The sequence below is a fragment of the Alosa alosa genome, chromosome 14 (assembly GCF_017589495.1).
Source record: "Alosa alosa isolate M-15738 ecotype Scorff River chromosome 14, AALO_Geno_1.1, whole genome shotgun sequence".
NCBI classification, from domain to species: domain Eukaryota; kingdom Metazoa; phylum Chordata; class Actinopteri; order Clupeiformes; family Clupeidae; genus Alosa; species Alosa alosa.
This window is the reverse complement of record NC_063202.1, coordinates 26091434-26107261: the sequence shown is the minus strand read 5'-3', so window position 1 is coordinate 26107261 and position 15828 is coordinate 26091434. Positions and strand designations below refer to the sequence as shown.

General features: G+C 40.7%; 1 protein-coding gene across 2 annotated transcripts; it reads right to left on the bottom strand.

The window, feature by feature from the left end:
* Positions 1 to 9894: 9894 nt before the first annotated feature.
* c14h16orf87 (chromosome 14 C16orf87 homolog) lies at positions 9895 to 15803 on the bottom strand. 2 transcript variants are annotated; one of them, XM_048263710.1, is made up of 4 exons: positions 15517 to 15803; positions 14468 to 14564; positions 11467 to 11646; positions 9895 to 10102 (listed from the first exon to the last, which is right to left on the bottom strand). In XM_048263710.1, the coding sequence occupies exons 1-4, from the start codon at positions 15580 to 15582 to the stop codon at positions 9984 to 9986; spliced, it is 462 nt and encodes a 153-aa protein (XP_048119667.1). In that variant the 5' UTR covers positions 15583 to 15803; the 3' UTR covers positions 9895 to 9983. The 2 variants fall into 2 exon arrangements, with proteins under 2 accessions (XP_048119667.1, XP_048119666.1); XM_048263709.1 differs by having other exon boundaries at positions 9895 to 10105; positions 15517 to 15799.
* Between the last annotated feature and the right edge of the window lie 25 nt (positions 15804 to 15828).

Genomic DNA, 15828 nt, shown 5'->3' with positions numbered 1-15828 from the left:
TACGAGGGCAAGTGGTGCAGGGAGAGGGGTCGGGGTTGCGCAGGAGAGGAAGGGTTACTTCAACAGATCATCACAGTCATCTCTGTCTGGACAAGTGAAAACATAAACAGCTGTGTATTGTGTCCAATCAAGACCCACAGCAGCAACACTGTTTCAGCCATGGAGCTGTGTCCATGGGTAGCATGGCTACATGTAAATGTCCGTATTTGAAGCCGTGGGGGCAGCACAGCTCTCTTTTGGCAGACAAGACAGGCTCTGCACTTGGAGCCATTTGAAGAGATTTAGAGATCTATAGATGGAAAGTGTTTATTGCATTTAAACTCAACTCTCTCTGACCCCTGGCATTAAACAGAGATGTCTCCCATCATGGCCAACACACCAGATAAACTTCCTTTGAGGCATGGGATCAACACTGTTCCACAGATCAGCTAAGATTTCTCTCTTTAACCAAACACATTTTGCCTGTGTGGATATCACAAAGAACAAATGAGGTATCAGAGTGTGTGGTGATAAGACCCCTTGTTTGCTCACGGACCTCAGACTTGCCCCAGGCGTGGGCACTGTTTATGCCACAATCTCAGTTTACGACTGGGCCCCTCTCTCTTACCAAGAACGCGTGACTAAGCAGGCCACTCCTGGACTCAAAGCTTTAAAGAATATCAGGTTCTAATGCGACAGGGTCTCTGTGCCAGATGTGACCCTGACATGTCCCACGTTACTGTGGGTATCATGAAAAACAATAACACCCACACACACACACACAGAGACAGAGAGGCACACATATGCACATATACAAGAGACAGAGAGAGGCACACACCCATACATACACACATGCAATATAAGTATATATATTTTATCTTTGTTTCATCACATGATTTGAGATATATATGTGTATATATATGTATAAATGTTTATATATATATTATATGTATGTATGATTTTTCCAACAACTGTGACCTGATCTGACAAAATGAGTCACAGAGGACACAGTAAGCTTTAAAGTGATATCCTGGTCAAAGTCATATCACAAACCGTTGTCGCATTTTGAATTATGGCCTCCCACTATCTTTTTCCAATCAAAAAACTGAGAAAATCACATTTGAAGTTACAGGTTACAGGCAGGTACAGGTAGGATTTGCCCACTTGAATTTTAATTTTTGTAACTTTACGTTCTTATCTTGACTATGAAACTTAGGGAAATTAATTTTGAATGTCTCTTTTTTCATATAACACCAAAAAAGAAAATCAATATGTTCAGTGTTTTTTGAAGTAATCGGCCTGTATCTCAAAATTAGAATATGTGACTTGTGACCCATTTTGTCAGATCAGGTCACAATTTATATGATTTTGCAACTGTTGATTTGGAATATTTGAAATAAAATAAACAAATTATTGATTTTAAAATTACTTTTAAAATTACTTTTATGTACTTCTATGTTTGTATGGTTTCCTCTTTTCTCTATAAAAAAAGATTTATTATCAATTGTACAAAACTAACAAACTAACTTGAGTTTCAAAAGAGCTACTTGTCACTGCTGTGAAAAAAGAGAATATGTGGCTGTTGGTTTGCACATTTGAAGCCATTTATTTAGGCTAAGGCAACTCACGTCTATAAATTCAGAATAAACTCCAAAACCATGTCTTGATGATATTTCTTCGGCGAGATATTTGACAAGATGCTAAATGTATCCTGTATGGTCACCCATATCAAATACAAATGTTGGACTGAAGCTGAACCCTTTTTCTTGCTCTAATGGAAAACAAATAAGAGGCTTGATAAAATTACATTTGACCAGAGGTTGTTGCTGTGTAACCATTACGAAGTAGCTACGTGTGTCATAAATGTCTTGATTTCCATTATGATTTCATGTTTCTTTTTAACTCTTTTTAAAGGAAGACATTCCACACAAACAGTGTTTAAAATGCCCCTGGTTCATTCTGTATTAATAATATGTCTACTTTAAGTTACCTTCAGGGTTGTTGGTGGTGTGGGAATGAATGCGTAGGCAGGTGGTCCCAGTTCTCTTACCGTGAACTTGCGGATGTAGTCAGACACACTGAAGCCTCTGGTGCTGAGTAGGAGGGATCGGTAAAAAGAGGTCCCCATTGCTCTAACCTGCCCTGGCCTTGGTCAGCGATGTGTGGGTTCGTCCATCCCGGACGTTGCCTGGTTGAGTGAGAGTGAATGCGGAGAAGCCCGGTCCGTGGGTGTCCTGATGGGTTTTGGAGCAGACGGCAGCAGATGGGTCTATCTTATCTCACGCTCCCCCAAGGGGGGTTGAGGGGTGCTCGTCCTGTCCCGTCCCTGATAGTGCTGAGCTGCTGCCCGCACGACGATGGGCCCGGACAGCACTTCCTGCGGCGAGATAACAGCTGCCTGAGATTAGTGTGAGTATGCAGGAAATGTGAGAGTCCTGTTTTATTAATAGGGTCCAGATTTGTCTTTTTGTTTGGAACTGTCCCCATGGGGGTGGGGCCCCTCCTCCATCACCCTCCCCCACGCAGTGATGATGGATGAAAGATGAAGCCAAGTCTTAACTTTCTCTCCTTTTCTGTCTCACACACAAACACACACACACACACACACACACACACACAAACACACACACACACACATACACACACACACACACACACACACACACACACACACACACACACACAGTCGGGAGAGATGCCATCTTTGATGCACTTGCCTCCCCCTTCTCTGTGAGTGCATTTGTCTGTAGTTGTATGCACTTCTGTGTCTTCTCTGTCCGGGCCTGGGATAGTGGGACACAGGAGCAGACACCAGAAAGCATGGGCCAGTGAGTTAGATCTGCATGTGCTTGCTGCCTCTGTTTCAACATGTTGCATTCTGTGCGTAAATCCACACAAACAAGCTTTCTGTGTGTGTTCACTAGATTGTGTGTGTGTGTGTGTGTGTGTGTGTGTATGTGTGTGTGTGTGTGTGTGTGTTTGTGTGTGTGTGTTTCTCTGTGTGTGTGTGTGTGTGTGTGTGTGTGTGTGTGTGTGTGTGTGTGTATGTTTGCCTGTGTGTTTGTGTGTTTGTGTGTTTGTGTGTGTAATCGTGAGCATGTGCGTGTTTGTGCGAGAGTGAGAAAGTGAGGCTGTGAAGGATTTGATCCTACACCCCCCTGCTTTGCTGAACACGGCCAGAAAGAGTGCGTCAGTGACACATCCCGAGCGGAGGCATCGAGTTGCTGACCCCCACGTCTGGCTGCCCACTCCTCATAAGGGCCCAGGGTTGTCACATCCACTGGGCCTCTAACGGGCCGGACAGTGCTCGGCTCTCACCACACACCACTCTTTAACTCTTAACAGAGTCGCTGATTGTCCTGGCCTAAAGCCCTCGTTCTCTCTCTCTCTCTCTCTCTCTATCCATCTCTCTCTCTCTCTCTATCTCTCTCTCTCTTTCTCTTTTTCCCTCGCCGGTGACCCACTTCACCTTTGTTCAGTTGCGGGAAGTATTTTTGGGAGCGTTGTGGGCAGGATCTGATGTGTCTGGGTCTCTGCAGGGTGTTCCAGGAGGAGAGGACCCTGATATCCTCCTGCACCTGCAGAGCAGACTAACAGTGCAGTCACAGGAAGCCTGTCTTGGTCACCAAGAGTACATCTGTGCTATGCATGGGTCACATGAATGCCAAGCCATGGGTCCACTGCAATCCCAAACAAACACTGTGACTCAGACATCCATCCTCACCAACATCGCCCACTCTCTCTCTCTCTCTCTGGTAACCTTCAGTGGCATGTGTCACATTGTGCCATGGCCACAAAGATCTTTGCAAAGTTAAAGTCTGATGTCTCCGCTCTCCAAAATGTCGTGCTAGTCTGTCAGATATTGTTAAATTGTTATGTAGACAAATGTTACAATGTTATGTAGACAAAGATCTATTTGACAATGTGATGTGGTTTACCTGGTGATATGTGCATTATATTAATGGTGTTACCTGTGTGGTAAAAAAAGGTATGCCTTTGTGTCCGTGTGCATCTTTGATAAGCCACCCTGATGTCTTCTGATCATTGCTAATCAGCTCCCAGCCTATAGATTGACATCTACCTGTTTCCTCTCAACCCTTGTCCAACTAGAGCACCCGCTTATCCGGCCCTCTATTGCCATCTTGTGGACAGGAGAACCTTACAGGGAACCTCTGCCAGCCCCAGACATTAAATGGGGCCACCAGCAAACTCAGCAATTTCACTCTGTCCTCAATGTCCTAGCCAAGCTTTAGCCACCACATATGGCGCTGTGCAGTTGTAGCACATCTTTTGGGCCTGGCAGGGGCACAATGACTCGTGATTCCCATGCTGCTTTACTCTGTATATGGCCTGAACTTATTCCCCTTTAATTCTTATGGCCACCTTTTCAATATCATCCCTCTAACTCAACCAAGCAAAGAATCCCTGTTCGTGCCAGTCTCTCATGCAATGGAAAGCAATTAAGATCATCAGTATTTCCATTATTCTGCCCTAGCTGATCTTATAGTCATGTGCCAACATCTCCGCCTACCTCTGGATACATGGAGAGGCCATCTGTGGAACTGCTGTCAATTTATTAAACAAAGAGATTTCTGGTCAGTATTGCAAATCTGTAGCCAAAGATATTGTGGAACCTCTGGACAACTGTGTCCACTTTGTCTGACCCACTTGAGTAAGTGGGTCAGACAAATAAATATCTACTACTTCTTATCTGTCTATCAAATGCCCTCTTGAAAGAAAATTATTGTAGTTCTTGCTGTTTTCATAAACATTATTAATTTTATAAACAATAGTATTAGTATTAAAATGCTATTCCTGCTCAATACATGAAGATAAACATACAATAATTATTTTCTGGAGGTATGTAATATATCAGTGATTCGTAGGCCTTGTAGCCTATCTTGTTTTTGCTTCAAATGTGATAACATATTACTAGAATTCTATATCAATTTTCACAAAAGGCCTTCACATGCGCTTGAGCCATAAATCATGCAAACATGAGGCTTACTGTCAAATGCTCATTTAAACTGGAGTCATTGTTTTAGGTCAAATAGCAGATGTGCATCATATTTACATGTAGAACTCCAAGACTTCAAAGCTTCACTAGAGAAATCAGAAGACCCATACATAATATGTGACCAAAACAACTAGCAACGCTCTCTTTCAGTATTTGTCACGTTACCTGTGTGCCATCTGGTGGAGGAATCAGATACTACACTCAATTGGTTGAACAATAGAACTATTCAGTATAGCACCCAAAATTAGGGCAAACTACTGGGAAAGCATTCCTTTGAGATTAAATATATTCGATGAAATAAATGGATTCCTTTTCAAAAAGAGGATAAAAATAGTATCTAACTAGAGATACATTCTTAGCCAAACATATTCAGCTGAATTGCAGCCACAGCTTCCTGCTACCTCTGTTCATTCTGTAACTGCAGAAAACATTGTGGGTCAGCAATTCATAACTGGAGTGCTAAACATTTCATTAATTTTCTCTCAGGACAAGATGACCTTCCAAATGACCTTTCAGCCAAGATTCAGCACACAGCATTAATTAACGTTAATATGATGCTATAAAATATGACATTTGTGATAGAATATTTACATCATATTAATACAATATCATATTCCATATACATGCAGCAATAATTCCTCAATAGTATTTTCTCAAATGCAATATTCTGTGCATGAGTAGAGATTTGACTGTTTATGGTTGGGTTAGACCCTAAAAGAACAATAGACACTCTTCCTGGTTAATGACATCATTTCTTAGTCATGTGACCTAGGAACACATTTATTACATCGAGTGGCATTTCCTCCCCTGATAATAGTGGGCACAATAGACCCATATTATATCACTCTGCTTGCCAAGCAGAATGGCTCCTGAAAAATAGAGACATTTTAGAGTAAGATCAGAAGAGTAGTGGAGTGCATACTGTTCTGATCATATTTCAATGTGACTACTAACCCTGGAGCAGTTGCTTGAAAAGGAATTGCGCAATAAAATTGCACTAATGTTACCTATTCCCTGTGAGTATATTTACATTGAAATCTGAACTGTTATGAAAATTCTTCATATTTGTTTTATGCAACATTGTATTTTTTGCTTTCCCAGCTACTTGATCATATGTGCATTAGTACGCATTAAAAAAAAGTCCAATGAAATATTTAAAACAGCAGGCAACCACGTTACAAACAAAACTAACAAAGCCTCCCAAGCTTTTTATGTAATGTAATGTAATGCTTTTCATATAGTTTTCAGCCATCCTAGTTAAATAACCCTGTGGTTACAACAGCACTAAAACACAGTTATTATTACATTATGTGTTTCTGAGAGATGCCAGCTTTAAAAAAAAAAGATAGAGCATAGCCTAAATGCATCCTTATTTCTGTGAGAATTCAGTGGAAACACTGTCAGAGAGGGTGGCTTGTTCAGCAACATTGCTTCCTGTCACCACACAAATCAGTCCAAGAACCTCTGAGTTCATACTCATCCTCCAGGCCATTGAACAGAGTCAACCAAGGACTAATATTTACATATATGGAGGGTAAATGTCCCTGCCCATAAAAAAGGTCCAACAAACACCAAGGTTATTATTTCTGCTGTTGTTTATTATACTGTAGGGGCAATCATGTTAAACTGCATAACTTCTCTGCTATAAATGGTTTGGATAAGTGTGTGCTATATAAACCACAGGCAGAGTCAAGGATATCATTTGTGTTGCTGACATTCATTTGAGGTAACATCTTCTCTCTTCCTGCTCACACTCAAGGCTATTGTGACATGACATGAGTGAGTCAGCCTCTACCCCACTCGTCTTGTTTTCCTTCTGTGATACATCATGACTGTCATTACCTCAAGAAGAACAAGAAAGATGAGGTGGAAAAATACAGCATTAGTAAAAACAGTCTGTGTGTGTGTGTGTGTGTGTGTGTGTGTGTGTGTGTGTGTGTGTGTGTGTGTGTGTGTGTGTTTGTGTGCCGAAGAGTGAGTGATACAGAGACAGAGACAGAGACAGAGACAAAGAGAATATATGTGTATTTGATTCTGAGTTGTCATCTGTGGATGAGCTTGGTTGAGGGAGGAACTTCCCTAAGAGACACAGTGTTGTCGTTAGGGTAACCTGACAGCCCAAAGTCACGTGAGCTTGTCTTCAAGGTTTGGTTTCGTATCACGGTGGTCCCATGTGAATGGAATGACTGTACAGAGCAGAGCAGAGGGAAATCCCCATTGAAGTGTACAAGCCCTCAACATTGTGCTAAGCTCTCCCTCTCTCAGGCTCTCTCTGACTACGGAGAGGGCTGATTACACCGTCTGTGCAGGCAAACCACATAATCCCCTTGTGACATAATTAAATGCCAACTATGAATGCTAAACCTACATTTTAATTAAGCATGCTACATTTTAGTTGTATCCATATTTTCGAGTGCTGCATTGTTTTCACACATACAGTGCAACGCGTAGGAAAGACTGCTGACCAAGAAAGATTTCTGGTTCACGGCAGCTTGTACCCCCGAGCACAGTGATCATTTGCAACCCTCCCTCTCTCCCTACCTCCCTCCCTCCTCTCTTCCCCACTGCTCTCCTTTTTGCTCTGTCTTATTGTGCTCTTTTCAGGAGGATGGTCATGCTGGATAATGCAACAGGCAACTCCCATCCTGGGTAATGATACTATCAGTAGTTAGGCTGTAGGGTTTGCAGTCGGCGGCCACACTTTGCATATTGCAGGCACACCAAACACCAAGCCATCTCAAGTTTCAGTCCATTTAAATCCATGCTGAGATGGTAACTGCTGAGCACACCAAATGTGGGCCAGTGCACCACATAGCACAGTGTCAGGGAGGTGCCACTTTGTCCGAGGCACTGTGACAGCGGGAGTTGTGAGGTTTGGATCTTCCATGGAAACCTGTTGACATTCCACAGGGATGATCCAAGTCAGGAGGAGTCTTTCCAACCAAAGCCAAGAAGGCAAAAAAGCGAGAAAGCAAAAAAGGAAAATCCCCAATAACAGGGAGGGACATATCTGTAAGAACCATTTCACCATGCATGAGTTATTTCCTAAATACCATTTCCGTTTACAAAAAAAAGTTAAATGCTAAATCAATAAAACAGTCGGCCACTACATATTGGTAGATCTAAATGCGTTTTGGCCCAATTTGCATTTCACCATAACTGCTTGAAGGCAGCAGTGCCTTCCCTGTGCATAAACAGAAAGCAATGTAGGTCAGTCATATATCATGTACTGCTGAATCGCTTGGTTTTACTTCACTTGCATGCATGATTACCATCTTCTGCAATAACACAGCCTGAAAGCAACATGGGTTTTTAAAGATAAATGATAGATGTCCATTTAGCATCCGATCCATCTACGCTCTTGTTTCAGACATGATGTAAGCAGGCATAATAAACAACAAACATACCGCGCTATTCAGCAGAAACTTTCCCTCTGAGAAACTTTGGTTCCGTTATCACCCCTCTGCTCATGACTCGTTTCAGTTCATTAAAATAATTGTGTTAAATGTGTCCTTTCGGTAATGGGTTACAGTCATTTTGCTCACAACACCGAATTAAGCTCTCTGTACTGAAAATACAGCCTTTTAACAGGTAAAATTACTACAGTAAAGAATGCACACAAACCAGATTAATAGTAAATCATTATTTTTTATTTTAGAATGATTTTTAATATAAGCAGGAGGAGTGATGTGGTCTGTGGGTTTTGCAACAGCTATTACTGTCAAATAATCCCCCACACAATAGCAAGCACAGTATGGTGCTACTGATCTGCACTTCCCATCCAAAGCTCTAACAGAGCATATTCTAGGTTGTGGTATTTGGCAGAGACATTCCAGAACACCATATTACTTTTTTCGCTTTGAAACTGAACAAGTCACGTCTGTTGACTGTTCTTTTAAGGTCCTTGCTCACAACAAAATAGAACACAATGATCAAATTCCCACTATGTGTTGAAATCACTTTTGCTATCATTTTTCATCTGTTCTCTCTAAATTCCAGATCATTTTTGTTCTGGCGATAAATTGGGAGCAGATCACAGCCTGGAGTCAGATTGTATCACAGGAATCGTTCTTTAAAATAATACTTAAAAGGATTTTCTGTGTTGGAACATAAGCCTAGTGGAGTGCAGTAATCTGAAGATGTTTTCCCATTAATGGACAACTGAGACAGTGCAAAAACAAAAGACCAAGTATGGCAGGAATTTACCTCTTGTAACCTCAGGAGTTAAAATCAAAGTGGATTTTTCCTTTGACACTTAATACGCTCATATACAGAGCAAATATTACATTAGATATGCTTTGCCACTTATGAAACAGAAACAAAAGAGGATAATAAAATAAGCATTTAAATTAGAGTGGAACGGGCATAATAAATAAAGATATACAATGGTATTCCCACAAGCATAAAAACTAGGTTTGCTAGTCAACGACAGGGCTGCATGGCATCTACAATGAACAGTTAAGTAGATCAGCAAACCTAGGACTACACTGAAGTCACAATTACAGTACCCGAACAGCCCTGTGACAGTTTAGAGCAAAACCTGGCATAGTTATCACCTCCTTTTAAAAAACAGTCAGCTCTACTGAACAGCTTGCATTCCTCTATCGATGGCGATGGACCCTCAGCTTATTGTGTCATGTAAAATCTGATGAAAAGATAAATACATATAGACTTCGCAGAGCACCAGAATCTTTTGCCCCCAGAGGCTTCGTTTCTCACGCTTCCTCGTCAAGTCAGCCAGTGGTTCCACCTCCTCTCTCCAGGCAGAGCAGGTGTCTGCATGGCCACGTTTCCCAGGCAACACCCCAGGTGTCAACCAGTCCAAGTGGCTCCCACTATCAAAAGTAGGTCTGAGTCTTAAAGTCCTCCTCGCCCATCCCCCACCCCATCCCTCCCCCACCCCTCTTCTGTCATACACAGAGGCCATGCCTGGGCCTCGGCAGCAGGACTCCTGAGTTTCACCTGTCAGTCAGCACCAGTGTAACAGCTACAGGATCAGTCTCTGGCCAAGGATCTTACGGTTGATTTCAGCCAAGGCCACCGAGAACACAAAGGCCTTCTCGTCTGACAGATTGGCGTAGATATCGACCTCCTTCTCTTGTTTTTCTACTGTCACAACACAAAAGAGTAATAGGACACATTTTTGAGAATGACTAAGACAATATACAATCTTAATATACAAATAAATATTTCAAGACAAGTCCATAGGCCCATGCGCATTTAATTATTATTTTGTGATTTACAATGTATTGTTGAATTACATTACTTATCAACTTCTGATTAGGGCTGTGAAAAATGATACACTTCCAAATAAACTGTGACATGCATATTCCCCTGCCTGAAAGAGTAGATATAGCGTCAGCTCCAAAAGTGACACCATGATTTATTTAGCAGTGAGCCGAGAGAGCAGCCCGCCTGTAAATCATTAATCTGAACACAATGACTCCCACTTCACCACCATGCTTAACTAATCGAGCTCTTCTCGTGCTTTTGGAGCAGATATTCTTCCCATGCCCTACGATAAATGTTATTCAGTGTAATTAATCTAATAAACTAAAATGCAGCGATTACTGTTGGAGCAGACCTTTGCTAAAGAATTCACAGAGCAGACTAACACCAACAGCAATGTTTGCTTTGTTCACTCTGACAACGTGGATCTTGCCTCACAGGGGTGAAAATTGGACACCATCCCTGACATAATGTCTCTGTAAACTAGATCCTGTCACCTCCTTCAATTCAGCCAACATGTCATATGAAAAGTCCAGAATCTGTGCATCCCTCTCCCTCACCCTCCCTCCCTCCCTCACTCTCACACAGGACTGAAAGGGTATATTTGCAATATGCGGGTTGCTGTGTGAGCTGACTAAGGAATGAGGTGAGAGAAGCAGCTTAAATCCTCTAGATAACTCCAGCAAAGGAGAATGAATCCTCTGAAAACAGATGCCTGCCAAATAGTATTTTCAAAGAACTGAATGGGGAAATGAAGGAGAAATGCACAAACCATAACATAGTCTTCAACTACACATACTGGTTTAGCACCCTATACATACATCTACACTCCGACAAGAGGAATAGAAATTTCAGAATTTATTATTTTTTGACAATGGTATAATATTCAGCAGCACAAAATGATTGTGTGCCTCCCGTCTTGAAAAGGTAATCATTTAAATTGTTCATCCTAAAGCCCTCATTGGTATTAATAATGTCAAAATGTGTTTGAAATGTACATCTCAGAGCTGCCAGTATACTGTGCTAAACTGTCTGTGAAAGGTATGCACAGAATGCAGTCACACCACTTTTTTGTCTGTGCCAGTCAGCTTATTGAACAAAATGGCACAGAATAATGCCCACAACAGCACAACTTACCGACCTTACTTTCCTAGTCTCTTAATACAATACAATACAATACTTTACCTAGTCTCTTAATACAATACAGCCGATGAAAGCAGAAGTCCAGGTGACAGAATTACCTTTCTCCTCCTCCTGTTTCTTCAGACCTGTGGTCTTAGGTCTACCCCTTCCTCTGCGAATCTGCTCTGATTGGCTGTTGGAGCGAGACCGCCTTCTGTTTTCCATATCATTAGTGGAGGTAGAGTTGATCTTTTCTCGGCGGATTCGTTCCGTCCGTCTTCTCTTTGCATCCAGTTTATCTAATGGAAAAAAAAAAGAGTTAAAGACCACTGTGAACAAAAAAAAATTAAATTGCATGTGACCGTATAACAAAAGCCAATAAATGTTTACGCTTCACTTCAATGTTGATTTCCCCCCCTAGTTCTGCTCAATGGTACCTCCAGTGGACAAAAATGAAAACTGACACTTCAGCAACATTTCAAAAAGGTAAAAGCAGAATGGCTTTAATTACATATGTTACATCATGCATGTGCTGCTGGTGTTGTTGATAGAATACAAGCACAGAACAAGATGACCTTGTTAAATTAATACAACAAAGATGTGTTCCAGAATATTCAAATACACGTTTTACACATTTCAACTAAACAATTTCCTCATAAATTAGCTCAAAAAATACTGCAACCCAGGCTGCACCACATAACATGCTGTTCTTTGAGTAGTATCCCCCACTGACAGCAGTATATATGGGTCAACAGTGTGGCTATCTCCTCAGACTCAGGGATCTAATCAGCAAGCCACTCATTAGCCTAACAGGAAGTAGGCCTGCTGCTTTACTCATGGGGAATTATTTTTATGGCTCCTCATCCTTAAAAATGAACTGAAAATGGTGACACACTGTGACACCTCAGAGGTGTGGGAGGAGAAAGAAACAGAAAGAGTGTAGAGGGGTTTCACAATGACTACCAATCAAACGCATGACAATGCCTGCCAAGATCTCACCATTGAGAGTTATACATTAACACATGCAGATGAACACTCAATGAGCCATGTCCATTTTTTTTTTTATATTTTGAACCTATACTCTTGAGAGGGTGTGCCATGTTGTGATTTAACATTCACAAGACACAAGATGTGTTTGCTCATCTTATTTTAATAGATTTTGAGTTCTTTCCAGTGCAGCAGGCAGTGCCTTTTAAGCATTTCCATCCCATGAAAGGCTGCACAGCTGAGGAATTCTAGTCTTGCCAACAGCCTGCCTAAACAGGAACACAAATGTCTTGAGAGAGATTAAGGATATGACTCATTTTATTTGCAGAAGGTTGTGACACATTCACCTACTGCACTGGTTTATCATCATTAGATATTTAGTTAAATCAGTCACAAAGAAAACAGAAACGCTTCATTCTTACATGTTATATTTGTAACTTAAAGGAATACACTGGTCTTGAGATCCTTCACTGTTTTCGTTTTACACCTGTGTTTTTGTTTTCAAAAAATAAAATGACATTTACCCACATTTGCATAATGGGCAGCATTTTCCAAAAAGAAGGATTTGAAAATAACTATACAATTTCATCACATTGCCTAAGATATAAAATTGGTTCTTGTAGTTATTTTTATGCTGGATGGCAGCCTATGCTAACATGGAAAGATGAATTCCTGAAGAGTGGAGCTGATATTTGGCTGAGGAAAAGTAAATGGTGAACTCTTGTGAAAAGGGAGAGAAAGAATGCTTGCTAACACCCGTCATTAAAGACGAGAGAGCTGTAATCTAAAACTCGCCTCGGCCTACTCACAAGGAGACATTCTTCTCTTCCATGGACAACTATGTTTATACAGTTTACTGTGAAACTAATAAAACCATATTAGAATTAGGTATTAGAGATCACATATTATAGCCAATCCTACATAGTTATAGCCTTTCATTTAGCACCAAACAAAAGTACAGGCCATTTTTGTGCTGTCTCTCTTTAATCTGTAAAAAGAATTTGGTAACTTGCATACCACTACATATCCCGATAGCATATTTATAATTTATATATATATATTTATATATATATATATATATATATATATATATATATATATATATATATATATATATATATATATATATATATATATATGAGATCATATATGAGGGTACACATACAAAACCAGCCTCTGCTCATGCAGTCAGGGAGAAAGCTAGTAATCTGTTAACATGCTGAACTACTCAGCCTGGCCCCATTGCCTCATGTCTGATCTGTACACACTGCCCAAGTTCAACCGTATCATTATGAAATCAAGCTAGTGGCTCATCACCTGGACTTTCTCATCAAGAACAAATTACTTTCTGTCCATGAGGACTCTACAGGCTTGTTTCATACATTCTCACCTCCTGCCTCCCCAACACACACATGACAGAAGCACACTAAAATCAAAAGCAACATATGACGTGGAAATACCAGTTCATTATAATAATTTCTTTGAAGATTAACCGTCAAGTTAGACTTATTCCATGCTCAACTTAATATGCACAAGTGGCTTCTTTTATTGAGACGGATGTTGTACTCTCCCACTCTGAAACAACATAGTGGGGAGACTGAAGGAACAAGCTTTTCAGCCAGGAATTAGTAAACCCATCCCCCATGACTCTCCACACACAGGCAAACAGCGCTTTCAGGCAGTCAGGCTGCTGTCTATTGCACCACTCAATTCAACATTCTGAACTGCCCCTGTTGACTAAACTAGCCTACACATAGATAGGCTATCTGACAGTAAAGCCTGGAGGCTTACTGACTGCAAAATTCCTATGTTATAGGAATATGTATGAAAAGTCAATGGACTTCCAGATTAAATTGTTTTAGTCTACATGCCATAAACTTGACTAACCTATATGAGGTCATATGAAGACATTCATAAGGCTCCTACCAAATTCATACCACAATCATCAGAAATAGTTTTTATATATATATATATATATATATATATATATATATATAATTTTCTGGTAGTTATGCCCTGAGCAGACCCTCTGAGTAGAAACAGAATTCCAAAATAGATCATCGCATGTAATATTGAAACTCAAAATCTACTTATTTTGCATTGTAAATTATTCATCAAGTAAATAAGCATTACCTAATGCTGGTGGTGATCTTTCATTTAGTTTGGCATTTAAGAGCTTTCGGCTAATGAACACATAACCGCAGGGACAGGACTTGCAAGCTACAGGGATCTGCGAGGAAAAAGAAAAATCCAAGGTTAATATTTGAGAAGTAGGGTAGTATCAGCATTTCACAAAGGTTTGCATGCACAGCACATCTGACGAATATCTACCACATAGCGGTGTTATCTTTGATAATGTATATGTTTGGGCGAGCAGCGAGAAAATATCCAAAGCATTACGCATGTGTTCTGTATTAGGAACTGATCATCGCTATCTTATGTCCTTCATAATATATGATAAAAAGTCGCTGGTGCTAGCCAGCAAGACACTACATTTTTGGACACGTGCCGATAATACCAACGACCAAGCCATTCATAACAGCTAAACGTGACTGAATTCTCTACGACCGAATAATGTTTCGATCGATAAGGACAGGACAATGGGAAACTATAAACTGAAATTCTTCTGTAATTTCACTGTCGCCATTTCATTCACCGATGGTTAATGTGGCATACGTTAAGGGTGCTATCGCCCCAGTCATAAGAAATCCTAATCAAACAGGAAAAGCCATAGGCTAACCAAACATTCAAGATGAAACATTGTGCCAATCACCTATTCAAAAGTTGCCTATAAATTGCAACGTAGCAATATTAAGGAGTGATAGGCTATAGTGCATCAAAAATAAGGAAACGTCTAGGTACACAGATCTTTACCACAATATTCCGACTGACAGTCTGTAAAATATGTCGGTTACAGAATGATTCAAGCACAAGCTACACTCGTGTCCAGCAATATGGATCCGACCAAACTTGTATACTAATGAATCACTAACTGAAATAAGAAAGACATTTACAAAGTCAAATCGCTTGCATTAGATGTAATACATCTTGAAACCCCTCCCATTCAGAACTTTGACATAGTTGCTTGAGTGATCCTTGCTGCCTAGAGTTGAGCAGCCAAACAGCTCCTAAAATGTATCAAAGACATAGCAAAATTGTTACAAATATTAAACGTTCCTCACCTGTTGGTCGCAATCAGGACATGATTTGGTGGCCATTTTCACTTTCTTGGTTTTATTCGCTGACATTTTTTGATAACAGTCGTAGCAGTGCTGTAGGCTCGACTATCTCTCTCTCCCGCAGCCTGCTCTAAAACTTCTCCTTGCCACTGCACTTTCTGTATTATATGAAGTGCAGCTGATTGTGTCCCGGGAGCTCAGGCACATAAGCCAAACCAACATCAATCACACTAAAGCATTGGCCATGCGCACTAGTGCAGTAAGAGATCTCAATATGGTTTTTCCACATTATAACAATGAGCATGCGCGACAACA

Bases quoted from the DNA above. Each gene is read 5' to 3' on its own strand.
- c14h16orf87 (XM_048263709.1), bottom strand. From the start codon at position 15,582: ATGTCAGCGAATAAAACCAAGAAAGTGAAAATGGCCACCAAATCATGT. The intron at 14,565-15,516 runs GTGAGGAACGTT...TTTTCCTCGCAG, and splicing joins GTCCTGATTGCGACCAACAG to ATCCCTGTAGCTTGCAAGTC. The intron at 11,647-14,467 runs GTAATGCTTATT...TTTTTCCATTAG, and splicing joins AAGATCACCACCAGCATTAG to ATAAACTGGATGCAAAGAGA.